This window comes from Moschus berezovskii, chromosome 22, assembly GCF_049115385.1.
Source record: "Moschus berezovskii isolate FMDL1 chromosome 22, NW_MosBer_1.0, whole genome shotgun sequence".
NCBI lineage: Eukaryota > Metazoa > Chordata > Mammalia > Artiodactyla > Moschidae > Moschus > Moschus berezovskii.
Window position 1 is genome coordinate 26,293,338 of NC_142481.1, and position 16,851 is coordinate 26,310,188.

At 52.5% G+C, this 16,851-nt stretch overlaps 1 protein-coding gene across 1 annotated transcript in view; it reads right to left on the reverse strand.

Annotated features, from left to right (window-relative positions):
- Nucleotides 1-2,676: 2,676 nt before the first annotated feature.
- WWP2 (WW domain containing E3 ubiquitin protein ligase 2) overlaps nucleotides 2,677-16,851 on the reverse strand; it is a 143,788-nt gene continuing 129,613 nt past the window's right edge. Inside the window, exons 12-24 of the mRNA XM_055412418.2 lie at nucleotides 15,562-15,643; nucleotides 14,839-14,967; nucleotides 14,081-14,156; nucleotides 13,718-13,789; nucleotides 13,400-13,488; nucleotides 11,155-11,314; nucleotides 9,794-9,927; nucleotides 9,425-9,565; nucleotides 8,499-8,619; nucleotides 8,056-8,160; nucleotides 6,795-6,891; nucleotides 6,541-6,613; nucleotides 2,677-5,230 (exon numbers count right to left, since the gene is read on the reverse strand). Coding sequence (XP_055268393.1) covers nucleotides 5,131-5,230; nucleotides 6,541-6,613; nucleotides 6,795-6,891; nucleotides 8,056-8,160; nucleotides 8,499-8,619; nucleotides 9,425-9,565; nucleotides 9,794-9,927; nucleotides 11,155-11,314; nucleotides 13,400-13,488; nucleotides 13,718-13,789; nucleotides 14,081-14,156; nucleotides 14,839-14,967; nucleotides 15,562-15,643 — 1,379 coding nt within the window. The 3' untranslated portion in view covers nucleotides 2,677-5,130. The remainder of the gene's footprint in view (nucleotides 5,231-6,540; nucleotides 6,614-6,794; nucleotides 6,892-8,055; nucleotides 8,161-8,498; nucleotides 8,620-9,424; nucleotides 9,566-9,793; nucleotides 9,928-11,154; nucleotides 11,315-13,399; nucleotides 13,489-13,717; nucleotides 13,790-14,080; nucleotides 14,157-14,838; nucleotides 14,968-15,561; nucleotides 15,644-16,851) is intronic.

Genomic DNA, 16,851 nt, shown 5'->3' on the forward strand with positions numbered 1-16,851 from the left:
AGGGACTCGAGCCAGAGCAGAAGGCCAGGGAGAAGGAAAAGGTCAGTGGTCAGGACTCCGAGAACCCTGACTCCTTCCTGCTTCTTACTCCCAGGAAGCCTATAGGCAGGCCACCTGACTCAGGTATAGTCTCCCACTCAGGTGAGGTGCAGAGGACTCATCTCTGGAGAAAGTGATCACCCCCCAGAAAACAATGACACTTAAGGTTCCCATGAAAGAGTCCACTAGCCACCAACTGCCCTTACAGCAAAGACCTTCAGGCAAGAGACCACTCATAAGCGTCTTTCTCAGAAATGTAGAGCCAAAATTTCTCAGTAGGGAGTTGTTTTTTCCTCCTTCATCTGCACTCATTCTTTCCTGTCTGATGGTTTTGCAGCTGCCACGTCCTGTCCTGCTGTCCATCCATTCTACAGCCTGGTCTTTGAATGGCAGTTTGGGGCCCTAGCCTAGAGTAAACTGGGAATGTCACAGATCCAGGCTACAACGAGTGGAATGGTTTGGCTTAAGGGGTTTGCCTCCTTGGGCCTCCATCCTTCTCAAAGCCATATCAGGTACACAACTGGTGCCCATCCCCCATCTATTCTGGAACATACTTAGATCCTTTACTCCACAGCAGCTGAACTCTCAGCGATCAATGCCAGGCTCTAGGTGCAGCAGACCCAAACGGTTCCATATCTTGCCCAACGTTCTGCATTTTTGTCTTATTTATAACCCATGAACTTGTTTATCTTGTTTATGAGCCAGTCTCCTCTCTTTTTCATATTTTGTGTTCTCTCTTTTTATTTTTTTTAATGGTTGTGGAGCCAAGAAGCTGATCAAGTCATGAGTTCATGGTACCATTTTGATGGAACCCCCACATTTTGGTTTCTAGTACTATTTTACACCAAAAAGAACCAGGGCTTTTAGTGGAGGAGTTGATTCTGTGTTTGGGCAAGAGAACTAGAGTTGGGATTTGATGTCATGGAGACCATCGAGGACATCTGGAGAGGTGACGAGAGTCACGGTGAAGGGGCCAAAATTGTGACAAGCATCATAAAGAAAACAATGATCACTGTCAGCGGGACCGACTGAGTTGGACCGAGGCCCTGAGTCCAGGATGCTGTTCAGAAGGTACAAATAACAGATAGCATGCCAAAGATAAATCACGCGCACCTCTCTCAGCCAGCTGATTGGTGCTTGACTCGCAGCACGGACCACAGGAAAGTGAGTCTGTGACTGTGGAACTTGAACCAACCTCAGAATCAGAGGGACCTGGAGAAAAAGATTCACGGGGCAGACCGCTGGGAACTGAGTAGAGGTAATAATTCTGAGCACTGACTCAGTTTTCTTCCCCAAGATGAGGCTGGGACCTTGTTGCTAAGTTTAGCTCAAGACCAAGAACAGCCTGATGTTTATAAGCATCCCCCTGAATGGAAGCACATAGGTCTTTAGTGTAAGTTTTTCTAGAAGGTTGCCGTGAGCCCTGATATAGAAGGACAGTGAGGGGAGCAACAGCTGAGCTTTCCAAATCCAGTGAGGTCTTACTTATGTAGTCTTGAGCCCCACTAAGGACTTTGAGTGACACACAGAGTCAGATCTGCTCTTCACTTCCAAAATAATTTTGTAGATTTGGCTAATTTTATCAGGGACTTATTACAGCATGGAGAGGTAATGACAGTCAGGTGACTTCCTGACTGTCTAATTTAACTTGAAACACTTAGGAGTAAGAAAAAAAATGGGGATATAATAAAAGCAAAGATCAGTAATTAGAAACCCTAAGGTTAAAGAGCTGTATGAAGAATACATAGTTGTATTACATTATACCATTTAGTTCTGGAGTAAACAGCATTTATATTATTATAGTAATATTAACATTCTTCTTGCTTTTCAGGTTTCTAAATGAACCTCTATAAAAAGTAGAGCTATTATGGTTACAGAATAGAACATAAATGTTTAAAAACAAACAAACAAAAAACTTTGATCATGTAAAAGTAAGAGGGAAGATGCCCAGAGTTAGGAGATGGAAAAGTGAAAGAAGGACTGGAAGAACAGACAGGGGAGCTCACAGATCCAGTTCCCAGAGTGGGGTGGCAAGGGGTCCTGTCCACTGCTAAGGCTGTTAAAACAAGAAACTTTTTGAAGGGCAACTGAGTAGAATTTGCTGGGATTTTTAAAGTCTATCTGGAAAGATCCAAAAGAAACCAGCAACAATAGTTGCCTCCAGATGGTGATCAGAATGCCCAAGGAACAAAACAGGGGGGCTTTCACTGTGAACCCTTCCTATCCTGGAATTTTAAACCTTTTTAAAATTGTTACTCAGTAGTCCAACTCTAGGACTGCCCCCTCCCAGAAAAGCAGGTTTGGTGCACAAGACCTGGCCGAGAGGCTTCACCAGCAAACTGTTGGACACAAATGCAGTGCCCATCAGGACAAAGGTGGGTGTGTTACAGAACAGCCACGACACAGAACATCACGCACTGATGAATTCACTGGACCTAGGCGGACGGACACGGAAAGGTGTCCCTACTATCTCATTCAATGAGATGAGTTGCTTCACATGTGTGAGATCTCATTTTTTATGTACTTTTAAATTATATGTACATATGATTTATACACATAAAAGAGTCTGGAAGGACAGCAAACTGAACAGCAGCTACTTTGGGAGACAGGAAAGGGGAGAATAATTTTGACGAGAGATGTTTTATTTGAATTTATTATGAGATGTCTGTATATAACATATGAACTTTTGTCAAAACCTCCTCAAAGTACAGCATAGCCCTGTCAAGTGAGAAATGGCTTTGGTGTTGAGGGTAGTGACTTCGGTTGATGAACTCCCAGGAGAAGATGCTCTGCATACCTCTGCCTTCCCCACCTCCACCCCAGAAAGAAGCCAGATCAGAACAAGGCTTGATCCAGGACAAAATCACTTCCATGTCAAAAGCATCGAGACTGCGCTGATGGGTCCCATCAGAACCTTTAAGTTCAAAAAAGTGGGCGGCAAGCCCCTGGCTGACCATGAGCTCAAGTCCAGGGTATCCCTCTATCATCACGGAATTCAAGAAAACAGGAAATGTTTCTCAAATGAATGGCTACCCAGGAGCTGGTTCCTAAAACCTGTCCATCTTGCAGCTTCAGGATGTTGATGCTCTGGCGCCATGGCAACTGCTCAGAGAAACCTAGGCCAAAGGTGGCCGTGAGACAAATGAATGAGGGCTGAAGCCCACGATGCTTGGATGAAGACTGGGCCGCCCATCAGAAGTGTGGCTGGCTCAGTTAACGACACACAAATCTCAAAAGCAGCAAGGTCATAGTTTCCAGCCCTGTGTGGACCTGGAGGGCCCATGGGGCCCACAGACCTTTTGCCTGGAGGACAGTGACTTTGGACACATCCACACCAATGCTGCCCACAGCTGCTGATTGTTTATTGCACAAGAAACTGGCAATACCAAGGCAAGGGGGTGGGCATTACGAAACAATCTGGTGACCAACTCAGAGCTACCAAAGGGCATTCCGTACAGACACCTCAGTTATATACACGTATGTACACACACACCCACATGAACGCACTCTGCACGCCCGTGAGCCTGAGGCTCCCAAACCCTGCATGGCATGGTGGCTTGCACCCCAATCCCCAACGTGGTGAGACACTGCAGGGAAGCACAGCCAACGATCCGAGGGAAGAAGGAGGTTGGGCTGCGGAGAGCCGAGCCGCTCGAACCAGTACACACAATAGAGCGGACGTGGGACAGGGTGGCAAGGGGAGGACGAGGACCCGGGAGCACGAGACTGTCCTCAGACAACCCCGTGGGTGGTCTGAGGACCTGCACGGGGACCCAGTGACAATCACCACTCTAGCATCCCAGAGGAGTGTGTTCGCCGGGAAGATCTGAACACATGGCAGGATGCCCACAGCAGAGGTCGGCAGGAGCTCCAGCAATCAAGTCAGACTGTGCACAGCAGCTCAGGGCCCTTCTGCTGGTTTCCAAGAGCATCGTCTCTTTTCTGCAGGTAAAGCCACACTTTGAGGCAGAGTGAACACACTCTACAGTGGCAGGAACACACTTCATTCTCCATCCGGACGCACGGGCCGCCTGGAGGTCCAAGGTCTTAGCAGGTCAGCCCCACCCACCCCATCACTCCATCCAGCAAAGGGAGTTCTCCTCTCTTGGAGGCAGTGAGGCTGGAGTGACACTCAGGGCCATAATCCCCTTCCCCTCTTCTCTGTCAAAGGCTCAGGGACAAGGCTGCTGGGAAGCTGAGCCACTGGGTCAGGCCCGCCCAAGCTCACAGAACTCTGAAGCAGGCTCCTAAAGGAGCAGCTGTTCGGGAAACTCTTAGACCAACGGTGCTAGGTGCCTCGGGGTCCCAGCCATGCCTGGCGCACCAGCTCCTTGACAGGAAGCGACAGCAGCATGCCAACCACAGAACACAAAGCGGCCGACACACAGAATGCTTCAAGTTTATGCAAAAAGGGAAGAGAAAATCTGAGGGGGTTTCCATCCCCCGACATCCAAGCAGCCGGTAACGACCCTTCATCTGCTGGAGGGAAAAAACTGGCCAGCACTGAGTGGACAGAGGGGCCGTGCTGCTCAGCCTCCACGGCTGGAGCTGGCTAGCCAGGGACAAGAGGTGACCGTGGTCCAGGGCTCCCCTCCCTCAGACCTTCATTTGTATAGATCACCAGAAAAGTTCTATACAAAATAGAACCTCTTTTACTGACAAAGACCCTGGGCTTCCTCAGCCCAGAACAGCTACCCCAAATGGCTGGTCTGCCTCTCACCTAACCAGCCTGTGAGACCCAGGGCTTCAGCACAGGGCGCCCTCCCTTGCACACTCACACGAACCTAGGGTAGGTCTCAAGGGAGAAGGATGAGCTTTGCAGAGAGGGTCAGCCCTCCAGACTTTGCAATGGCTGATGGGGCCAAGGGTGACATGAGGGCTTTATTCCAGACTGCCACCAGTGGGGAGGAGCGAAGGGCAGAGCCTCTTGAAGTCAGGCTCTGCTGCCACCAGCCTGATGCCAGTGTGGTCCTACACGGGACTACCATCCGCAGGGGCCTCCCGGGAGCTACATGGCCAGCGGCCTCTCGGGCAGGGAGGACTCAAGACTACACATGTGCTGGGGGTTGGGGGTCGGGGGGACAGCCTCAGTTACTCCTGTCCAAAGCCCTCGGTCTCCTCAACAGCGTATAGCAGCTTCTCCTTCAGCTGTTCGTAGCTCTTGTATGGCGGCAGGTCCAGCCGGTTGAAACTGTCAAGAAAGGAGAGCAGGGCAGTTAGCACGGGGCACAGGTCAGAGCTCTAACAGCCACAGGGGTATTAAGAGATCCCATACTGTGACTCAACCATGATGCCAGCTGGCCACACACAACAGGGTCCTCAAAGGTCCTGCTCTGTCCCTGGACCACAAAGGGGTTAGAGGAGTGGACAGGGCTACAGGGGAAGTGCGGAACTGCAGAAGAAGACCAGGGACAGCAGCTCTTTGCCAACTGGAATAGGAGTGTTTCAATACAGCAAGTTCCCTACATATGAACGAGTTCCATTCCAACAGCATGTCTGTAAGCCAAATTTGTTCTTAAGCCCAATAAAGTTAGCCTAGGTACTCCACTAACACAGCTGGCTATCCAGTTGTTGCTCTTCAGTCATTAGTGTCGGACTCTTTGCAACCCCACGCGTGAACTGCAGCAGGCCAGCCTTCCTTGTCCTCCATTATCTCCCTGAGTTTGCTCAAATTCATACTGTAATACGTTTATAATACTTTTTATACAAATAATACAGAAAAAACAAAAAAATATTTTTAATCTTACAATACACAGCTTTAAAAAATAGAGTACAATAGCTCGAATACAGGGGCTTGGCATCCAGGGAACAGGCAAGAAGAGTTACTGATTGGAGGAGGAAGACGGTAGAGCTAAAGGATCATCAGCAATGGGAGACGGCGGGCAAGCTGCACTCCTGACATTGATGCCACAGGTTCTGGTTCCTTGCTGGATTCAACTCTGTCTAGCCTCTTGAAAAAAAACGATCCAGTGATATCTGGGTGGCAGCTCTTTTTTTCCTCATCATAGGTGACACAGTAGCACTGGATTACATTCTGAACAGCTGCTGCGACCTTCATACAGCATTCTCATTTGGGTCCTATGCCTCAAAAACTAACAGTGCCTCCTCAGCTAAAGAAAATCTCCTTGCCATTTCCTGCTCCACTTGCAGAGGATGCATGCACATGACAATGTACGCCAGATATGTGAGCGAACTTACATGACCAGACACACGAACTCACGTTCACATCTTTGAAAGTTCACACGTTGAAGGTTTGTATGTCGGGGACTTACTGTATTTCATGCCTGGTATGGCTGTCAGGGCACACAGATACTGTCACAACCCCCAGAAGATCAGAGGCCGAGGCACACCTCAGTCCCAACTCCCCAAGCCTAAGCACTGCAGAACTACACACAAGTTGCCAGGTTCAAGGTGCTGAAGCCGCCGTGCCCACGGGGCTGCTCTTGGGGGCTCATCGGGTCTCAGGTTCCAGCCACCTCCCCCCACAACCAGCACACTCACCAGGTGTGGCTCCTGGGCAGCCAGGTTTCCTTGCCAACCTTGTCAATGCAAAACTTCTGTGGGCCGTTGCTACCTGTTATCCAAAGGAACACATGCTGTCTATGACAAATTGGCCCCTTCCTGAAGCAGGACCCTCCGATGCCACCACAGACAGCTTCCCACTGACTCGTTTCCAGGAAGACATGAGGTCTTGTCTCTGCTTTGAACTGTCCTTACCTCCACCCAACGGCACCAGCAGGGCAAGGAAAACGTACCGATGAGTTCAGTGAATCCCCCAACGGGCAGGCGGCAGGTCCCGGTGACAAACTGCAGCAGCCGGATCCTCTTTTCGTTGTCCATCTCCTTCACCACCTGGAGCCCAGCAAGCCCAGGCAGAGTCAGGGCCCACTCAGCCCAGCACTTCGCCCTAACCTGTAACTCTGCAATGAGCCAGGGCCCCTCTTTGGGGCTGAGAACATGGAGCCCCCAGCGTGGTGTGTGGGGGTGGGTGACAGTTACACCCTTGGAAACCCCAAAGCCGCTCTAAGAGGCTGTGTGCACACATCATTCCCACCAGTCTATGTGACATCTCTTGGTTTCAGGCCAGAAATTCTCCTCCTCATTCAAGTTCCATTTTTAAAGAAAATGTGCATTTATTTAGCTACATCGGGCCTTGGATGCCACATGCAGGATCTTTCGTTGTGGCACCCAGACTCTCCAGTTGTGGCCGGCGAGCTTAGCTGCCCTGCAGCACGTGGGATCTTAGCTCCCATACCAGGGGTTGAACCAGCGTCCCCTGCACCGTAAGGCGGGCTCTCAACCACTGGACCACGAGGGAAGTCCCCCAAGTTCCATCTTTAAAAACATACTAAGGATGAGACTGACTGCTTTAATAGGTGTGAGATTTCTTTCTGAGGGAAACGAAACGCGCTGGAATTCAACAGTGGTGCCGGTGGGAACAACACCGTCAGAAACCACTGTAAGAGCCACTCTAAACACTTACTGTGGAGAACTGTATGGTATGTGAGCTTCACCTCCACAGAAAATCAACCTCTGCTCATTCTTTTTCCCGTATGCCATACTGCGTAATGATAACGACGACACGACCCGCACATACAAAGCAACTGATTCCTTATATGCAGGACAAGAAGCTCTTTCAGTTTCTCTGGAGCCAAGCCCACGCTTTCCATCCCACCCGGCTGGAAGGAGACCTCGTGACCTATAAGAACTTTCCTCCCTGCTCATGGTCCCCTCCCCACCAGCCCGCACAGCAGCATCTGAGGCTGGTCCACTGCCAACAACACCTCCTGTCGAATGCAGTAGACGCAACCCAGCTCCTATCGTCCCAAGGCTGGGTTTCTCATCTCCTTTTAGGAGTTGGGGGAGGCGAGGAGAGTGTCAAAGACAAGGAAGGTGATGACACAACAAGCGTCCAAAAGCTTGAGGTTCAATCTGGTCTCGCTTCATGGGGATACCGCCCAAACATGCCTGCCCAGAGCCCCTGATCTTCCTGCGGGGACCAGTCCCAGGGCCCACCTGCCAGAACCACTGGATCTGCTTGCTGTTCTTGGTGTAGTGCCGGTAGATGGTGTTCTTCTGCCAGTCGCTCATGTCGATCTCCTGCATGCCGCACAGCATCAGCTACGGAGGAGACAGTGGGTGTCAGGCACCCAGCACCAGCCCCATCCCCATGGCACACAGGGCCCCGTCTACACCCTGGCAGGTGGAAGCACCCCACACATCTCTTTCGGCAGTTTTAACAGTATGGGTAGCCCAAGTCTTGCATGACAACCCCTTGCAAACAAGAGCCCAGGTAAGGACAGGTGCAAGACCCAAATTAACCATATTTGCCTGCTGCTGCCATCCTGGGAGAGCATGGGGTTTTACTAGTGAGTTGCTGTGGGTGCTCGGCGAGGCTATCAAAGGGCAGGACAGCCCCAAGGGCCGGGGTTCAGGGTCCCCACAAACTCAGCTCTCACCTCCAGCTCTTTTTCATCAAAGTAGCGCAACCACTCCAGGGGGGCCACCTCGTTGAAGCCGTCCAGGAAGGCTTTGGTCTGCTCTTCCACGCCCCGGGTGAAACGCCAGTCGGTCAGCAGCCTAAGCAAGACTGACTGTCAGCAGAGCCCGAGACCCACTCCTCTGGAGCAGCTCAGGGTCTGCCAGGAGGTGACCACTGTTGGCAGCAAGGAGGCAGCCGAGAGTCGACCTGGGCGGGTGGTACACCTGGGCAACTTCGGCCCCAGAGCACGGCCTTTAAAACCCCACAGTAACCCACAGACACTTGAATCTTCAAAATCTCCTCCTCCTGCTCCTCCCATCACCGCTGACTGAAGCTCAGATGCTGCTGCTGCTAAGTCGCTTCAGTGATGTCCAACTCTATGCGACCCCATAAACGATAGCCCACCAGGCTCCCCCGTCTCTGGGATTCTCCAGACAAGAACACTGAGCGGGGGTTAAAAGACTAGCCCAGGGAACCTGAAGTGAACAGGCATGTTCATGTACAATCCCACAGGTGACAGTGGGTTTAAGCAGGCAGAACACAGACGCCCTTTCAGTTAGGAAAACAAAGAAGGAGTCGTTGAACTTTTATGCCTCTTCAAAGAAATTCTGTCTTGCGGTCACGAATCTACAACTTGGGAACAAGGAGCACCCAAGGGCTGGAACAGAGGGTCTCGAGCTCTGGCTCCCCGGCTCTGGCCAGCACATGACTGGCCACGGCAGCCATCTAAGGTAAGCACAAAACGGAAGGTTCTTCCCATCCCTGGAGACCCACGGGCCACACGAGGGGGCCAAGCTGAGGACGGTGCCCCGGGGTAACAGCGTGCACCTCTTTCTCTCTGGCCGGCTGTGTCTCTGCCCCCGCTCCCCAGGCCCCACCGGCTCCCGGGCACTTGAGACTCACATGATGTACTCTTCCTTGTTCTCCTCTGTCACTCGGATGCTCTCGCCGCCTTCCTTCAGCTCGTGGGTTGTCACTTTGCCCAGGATCTCCATGTCCTGGATGAAGTACAGCTCGAGGCCGCATTCCTCCAGGTTGTTCTCTCTGGGGGCACAAGAGACCAGGAGGGAAGGTGTCTGTCTTAGAAGCATCTTCCCTCGGTCCTGCCCGTCACTCACTTTCAGTGTACATGGGACACAAGGACTCACAGGTGGCCTGGAGCCCAGAACAGTGTCCCAGGACAGGGGAACCTAGAAGCTGGGCATCTCCACCCGCCTACTACCCACCCAGAGACCCCGCCTCTCCCAGCACAGGGCAACAGAGGGGACCCACTTGATCCAGACAATAGAGTTGTAGAATTCGGGGTCAATGGATTCCAGGTCTTTCAGGGTCGGTCTCTTGTTTAGCATCCGCTTGTAGAAAGGAAGCGTGAAGCCTGTATCGATGAACTTTCCATGGTACAGAGCCTGGGGACAGAAGAGACACGGCAGAGAGGTCTGGTTTTCCTCGGATGCCCCATGTCAGAGCCCAGCTACTGCTCCCTGCGGTCCTGAGCATCCGGTTCTCCCAGGGGCCTGAAGGCTAGGTCTGTAGCCTTCTCGGTCCCACCTGCAGACCAAGAGGACCCACCTCTGGCCCACTGCGTGCCCACCAGCCCCTTGTTCTAGCAGAGGTCTGCCTCCATGCACACAGAGAAGACTCGCTCAGCACAGCCCCAGGTGGTGGCCCTGACTCACTGCTGCTCAGAGCTGGGCAGCAGAGGCAGCCAAAAATAATGCAGACACCCCTGCTGCTGCTGGCGGGCCAGCAGTGAGTAATAGTCTAGGGTTTTACTGGTCTGTCCTGTCAGCCACAGGGCCAGGCGGGTCTCTAGACCTGGGAAGAATGTGCCCACTTCCTGAGCCCAAGCACCTTGGCCAAGAACCTCCAGACAAAGGGAAGGGACATACTTAGTCATGGGCTGCCGGGTCCTCCTGAGGAGGGAGCAGGGCAGACGCTCACTCAGGAAGTGAGGGGAAGAAGCAAAGGCAAATTAGCAGTGAAAGCTCTCCAATGACCAAACGTGGCAGTGGGACCGGGCCTTCCACGGGCTCCCCTTTCTCCATCCTGGGTCTCGGTGCTCACGAGGTACTCAACAGGATGCACACGAGGTGACAGCCTTTCCAAATTTACATTGTGCTCCCGTTTCTACATAAATACAAACACCCAGCTCCCCATTCCCTGATCTTCCCTCCTCCTGCCAGATGACTCCAACATCTTGCACCAGTCAATCAACTAGGGCCCTGTTCTCAGCTAGTGTAGATTCCCCATCCCCTTCCAGAAGGCCCAAGTCTCAGTCGGACACTCCCAGACACCGCCCCCCAGCTCGTGGCAACACCCAGAGACGGGCCCATCATCCCCAACCCTTGACGGTGTATGCACCGAGTGTTAAGTGAAGACTTTGGTCCGGGGACCCTGGGCTGTCTCTTGACAAGCCCTACACAAATCAACGTGAAAACCTCCTCAGTGCCCTAGGGCGGGCACTGAGAGAGCTCTGGACTATTTCCAGAGCTCACTCGCTTTCTGCATCTTTAGTGAGGAGTTCTGTAAGGATGAGGGCAGAGCTCAGAGACCGGGCACCCAGTCTCCAGAGCTGCTGGTGGTCTACAGGTCTGTGACCGCACTCCCTGGAGGTCTGAGACAGCGAATCTTACCATAGCGATGAATCGGCCGATAAAGCGGAAGTAGGTGAGGTGGTCGGGGTTGATGGAGGAGGCAGGGTTGATCTGCAGGCAGTAGTTGTTCTTCCCGGCATATTCAAATAAGCAGTACATGGGGTTCAGCACCTCGTGGGACAGGAGGAAAAACCACTCTCTGTGAGAGAAGAAAGAGGAAAACAGGACTAATGGATCGCACCCTGCTCACCTGCTCTGCAGATACGAGTCTCTTCTGCCGTCAAACAGTACATAGTCTGGAGACACGCATCCTGGGGAGGCAGCCCCACTGGGATGAGCCCTGGGCTAACCTCTATGAACAGCTGGTCAGTGAACAGGGCAGGGTCAGACCTAGGGTGAATCAGAACAACAACTGCACTTGACAACAATGCTCAGGCAAACCCATGTGTGTGACTGTTGGCTCCACGAGCTGTATTCTGGGGCTTTCCATCTGATATCCAGAGCATCTAATGGCAAAGGGGCTCCTTGCATTCTGGGTTGCCATGCACAGTTGTGTAGACTGTGCACTGAACAAGGACATGACGTTAAAATATCACAGATGTGTACATTTGTCACAACAAATTTCCTGCAAATAGATTCAAGCTACCTTTTTTTCCCCTAATAAAACCAGTATATTGTGACCATTTTCCAACACAGAAGTGTCTTGAGAAAGGACATTGTTTTCTAAATCTTGCAAAAGGCCTCTATGACCAGCAGTCACCCTGCTTCCACCCCACCTAAGCAGTCTAATATGAATACACAGTAATGTATTCTTAATCCTTGATGCAGGACAATTCTGTTAATCAGGCTGTGTCTACACCTCACTCCCACCACCCCACCATCCCTTCACCCCAGACCCACCACCATACCCTTCCCCATATGTCCACAAATTCATCTGAACCAACGCCCACACCTTAGCACCTCTTTGCACCCTAGGTACAAGCCTCAAGCCAGAATTCAGAGTCCTCTGAGGCTTGGGCTACACAAGCAGGGGGACGCCCCAAGGGGGCCAGCCCCTGGCTGCTGGGCTGTCTGTGGCCGGGCAGACGAGGAGTCTCTTCAATGCAGAGGGTGCCCCGGCATCCTGTCCGTGGTTCTACCCTGTGGTAGAACAGCATGACGTAACCTACCATAGGGTAAAACCACTGGCAGGACACAGAGAGACAGACACACACGGGGCGGGAGCCACACCACCAAGAAGAGCCTAGAGAGGAGGTCACCACGGTCACCATGGGAAAAAAAGAGCCATCGATCCACGGGGGCCAACACAGAGGGCAACGCCACCAACGCACACAGGACCCGGAGCAAGTTAACCCAACACCAAGCGAGAAGACGCCCCCACACCGAGAGAGGTCAGCAGGCTGAACGGTCACCGCAGCCAAGGCGCTCCTCCTCTCTGCCGGGGCCCCATGCCCCATCGTCCAAGGCAACATTTTGCCAGAGAATCTATTAACTTCTGTAGCAGGACTGGGGTGAGGGCAAGACAATGCTTTGAGTTCTTTTTAGGAGTATATCGTTTGTTTTCATTTTATTGTCACTGTGCATATGACATGCAGCTGAGTATTGATCAATACCCTTTGGATTGGGACACAGCTTATATATGCCAGATCTACGCCAAGACCCCCAACTGAACCCGCCCCAGCTGCCTCAAGAGGAAGTGAAGCCCAGGGTCGATTCCAATGGACAACCATTTAATACCGCTATCTAACCACTGCCCACTGGTGCGACTAGATGGGGTAAAGTAAAGAAATAATGACTGGTTGGTTGATAAAGAACCACTGTTCTCAACAAGGACCTACTGTACAGCACAGGGAATTCTGTTCAAATGTTATGTGGCAGCCTGGATGAGAGGGGGGTTTGAGGGAAATAGATACACGTATACGGATGGCTGAGTCCCTTTACTGTTCACCGAAAACTATCACAACAGTGTGTTAATTGACTATATCCCAATACAAAATAAAAAACGTTTTTTAAAAAAAGAGCCATCAACCTGAACCCCTCCCCTAGAAACTGTACCCCCCAGCCGTCCCTTGACCCAGCAACTAGAGGGTTGATGCCCAGCCCAGAAGGGGACTCCAGGACCCAGTTCCAGTGCCCCTTCGGACCACCCACACCCCTGCCCACTCCTGAAGGTGCAGGAGAGCTTTGGCAACTGTCTGAGCAAGAAGGAGGCAGCTTCCTGGCCAGGTGCCCTGCAGCTTGGGGAAGTGGGGTGCAGCACGGCCTTCCGGGGCTCCCAGCTCACCTGGCGATGCCCCCGTAGTCCAGGCCCTCCTCGCCACGCATGATGATGTAGAGCCGGCGGCGCAGGTCGTAGGGTTTCATGTTCATGATCTGGGGAGACAGAAGGTCGTGGCCAGCCTGCCACTCTCCCTCCCATGGCAGGCTGGGGGCAGGCGACCGGGGACTCCCAGGCCTGCTCTTCGCCTGATCCCCCATAACCAAGGCCCACGTCTTGACAACCATATCATGTGGGCTTAAAGGGCCACACAAGAGAAGACAGGGTGGTAGCAGAGGGCCTTCTCCCTGCCCCGGGTCTTAGACTCAGTGATTATTCTCTAACCTGTTGGAAAGAATCCTCAAAAAGTGTCTGCCTGGAAACACTGATCTTCACATGGCTGGGGAGAGCGTTTGACTGAAAAGAAAAGGAAAACAGAGACCTCAAGTTGGGGCATTGGTGGTAACTATTCAGTCTGATCACTTGTCTGTTGAATAGGCTTCCCCTATCCCCTCACCCCCGGGTTTGTGTGGGAGAACTTGGTCCCCAAGGAATGGAAGATAATGTCACATAACTGCTCAGAGTGAGACAAGTGACCTGCTCCCACCTAAGACACAGGTGTTCCAGCGCCTGCAACTAGGCTAGGAAACTGCTGATACGACTCTGTAACCCCAATCTCTAGGGGGAGGCCCCAGTACCAGAACTCACATGGCAGAGGAAACGGAACTGGTGATACTTCCACCGAAAACTTCGGTCATAGGCACCAGGGGAACCTTGCTTCGTCCTGGGAAGAGCAAAGATGTTCTGGAACCCACGAGATTTCTCAAAACTTGGCAATATATTAGCCCTAAGGAAAGCTGCTGCTGCTGCTGCTGCTAAGTCACTTCAGTCGTGTCCGACTCTGTGCGACCCCATAGACGGCAGCCCACCAGGCTCCCCCGTCCCTGGCTACTGCTCTGTTAATTTAGAGACGAGTAAAGTAAAGCATAAAAGAAAGGAAGGGACTGCCACTAAGATCTTCTGCAGACTTGAAGGTTAAAAAGAAAATCTAGAAATAAAGCCAGACCTCTTGCTTTTAGGGAAAGACCACCAGTGTTAGTCTCAATAGAGAAGCCCCTTCCTTCCCCATCCCCGCTGGCGTGGCATCAAAACTGGCCACTAGAGGGTGGTAAGAGCAGCTGTACTAGGCCTGTGCTAACAGTGATGTCACCTGCGCAAAGTCCTTGGCGCTGGTGCTCAGGCGTTCAGTCTTGTCCGACTCTTTGTGACCCCAGGGACTATAGTCCGCCAGGCTCCTCTGTCCATGGGATTTTACAGGCAAGAATACTGGAGTGGGTTGCCATTTCCTTCTCCAGGGGATCTTCCTGACCGAGGGATTGAACCCATGTCTCTTTCGTCTCCTACGTTGGTAGACAGATTCTTTACCACTAGCGCCACCTGGGAAGCCCTACGTGCAAAGTCCTTACCCTGACTCAAAGCCCGGGCGAGGATCCTTAAAGGTAGTGGTGCGGGTATTGTGGTCCACGAAGTAGCGCACCCCCTCGCTGGTGTACTTCATCTCCCACCCTGGGGGCAGAGCTGGCTCCTGGATCATCCTGGAAACATGGGAAGAGAGGGGCTGCAGGGCCTCCTATCTCACCTTCTGGGCTTCCATGCTAAGGGGGCTGGGGTCCCCAGAAGGCTGGAGCTGCCTTCTCTCTGCTTTTACCCAGGCCCCGCAGAGGCCTCAAGGAAATGTACTTGACAATACCCAAGCACTGCAGCAGAGAGAGATCATTACTGTCCCAAGGCCCAAAGAATCCCCGCCCTAGGTGGATGGCTGTAGCCTGAGCGGCCACCAGCAATCCAAGACATCAAGTGCCCCACCCCAGACTAGCTTCTGGGGGGTGGGTAGCAGAGGAGTGTCGGGGTCGGGGGGAGTTCTCACATAACCCTTCTGAAATCACTTCATCAGCAGCTTGTACAGCAGAGACCAGCAACACCGGCCAGTGAGGCCACGCTGCAGCCAGGAGGAAGGCCAACGTAAGATGCCACTTTCAAGCTCTCACTACATCGTGAGGGTCTGGGGGCACTTGTGTGTGCTTAAAGGTCCCAGAACATCAGCCACAGGTGCCAAATACAGCGTGATGCCACCAGGCCAACAGAGGTGCACAGGGCCCACCCAGAGCCCTCCCGGCCTAAGTCCTCACCCCTGGGTGCGAGGGTCTTCCCACTGAGTTGTGCGTGTGTTGTGGTTCACGTAATACACCCGTCCGTTGTCCTGTCTCTTCTCTGCCGGGGAAGAGAAAGAAAAGTGGATGCACAGATTAAGACACGCTGAGGCCACGTCCTCCCCGCTTTGGCTCCCACCTCCTGGGTGCTAGGTCTGCGTCTCTGCCCTGTCCCCACCCTGTTAGAGAAGTTTAACCAGCGCAAGCCTGGCTCACTCATGTCTGTCACTGGCGAAAAAAAAGACAAAGAGAATCTTTCCCCACTGGGGAGCAGGGGAAGGGTATACACATTTTCAACTCAAGATGAAGCACCGTCTTCGGTTGGTCGGTTGGTTGGCTTGCTGGATGGAAGGGGGCGGTGTGGCAACATGGAGCGGAAGCAGGCCCGCTGAAACCAGAGGCATAATTGCATCCAGCTGTGTGCAAAGTGGAGGCACAGCCCAGCCTCCCCTCGCCCCTGGTGCCCACCCCAGTCCATCACGGCTACCCTCTGGTCCTCCACTCGCTGGATGCGGCCGACCTAGGCATCCCTGTCCCACAGGCAGGGTCACTGTGGGGTCGGGGGGTAGGGGGGAGGCTGCCTTTTCCCTCATACCTCTCTGCTCAGCACCACCAGGCCTCTGTACCCTCCTGCTTAAAGGCAAAGTTTGGTTCTCAAACTCCCATATCCCAGCAAAATCTCTATGTTCGGCATACATGCAGACAGACACCTGGGGCTGTGGGCGTCCTGGTATTATTCCTAAGTGTGTGCTTCAAGATGGGCAGTGTCTGGTGAGCTCAGACATACTTTCTCCTTTGGACAATATTTACTCTCTGGCCCTTTACTGCTGTACTAACGATGGCTCTGAGTTGCTTGAGGGAGAAAGCATGGGCTGCAGGGGCAAGGTCAACTCTAGCTGGTGATTCTGAGAGGGATTGAAAGGGGCACCCGCTGGCTCCAGGTGGATGGCAGGCAAGAGAGCGCTCACTTTTCCCAAGTTAAAAGTTTCTCAGCTTTCAACACTGTTTCTGTCCTGAAAACAAACAATGCACATGGCCCTCCCTCTTTACTGATGACAGGGAGAAATTAAAGAAATAAAAATAATCAGTTCCAGAAGCTACAGGGAACCCAAAAGCTGAAAAAGATCCAGAACTAGGGAGCCCAGCCCCCTCCCCTTGAGCAGCAGCCTGCAATGTTCGCAGTATCAACCAAGGGTCCTGGTCCCTATCTCTATCAACCAAGGGTCCTGGTCCCTGTCTGCTTTACCTGGTATCCACTACTTGATGGAA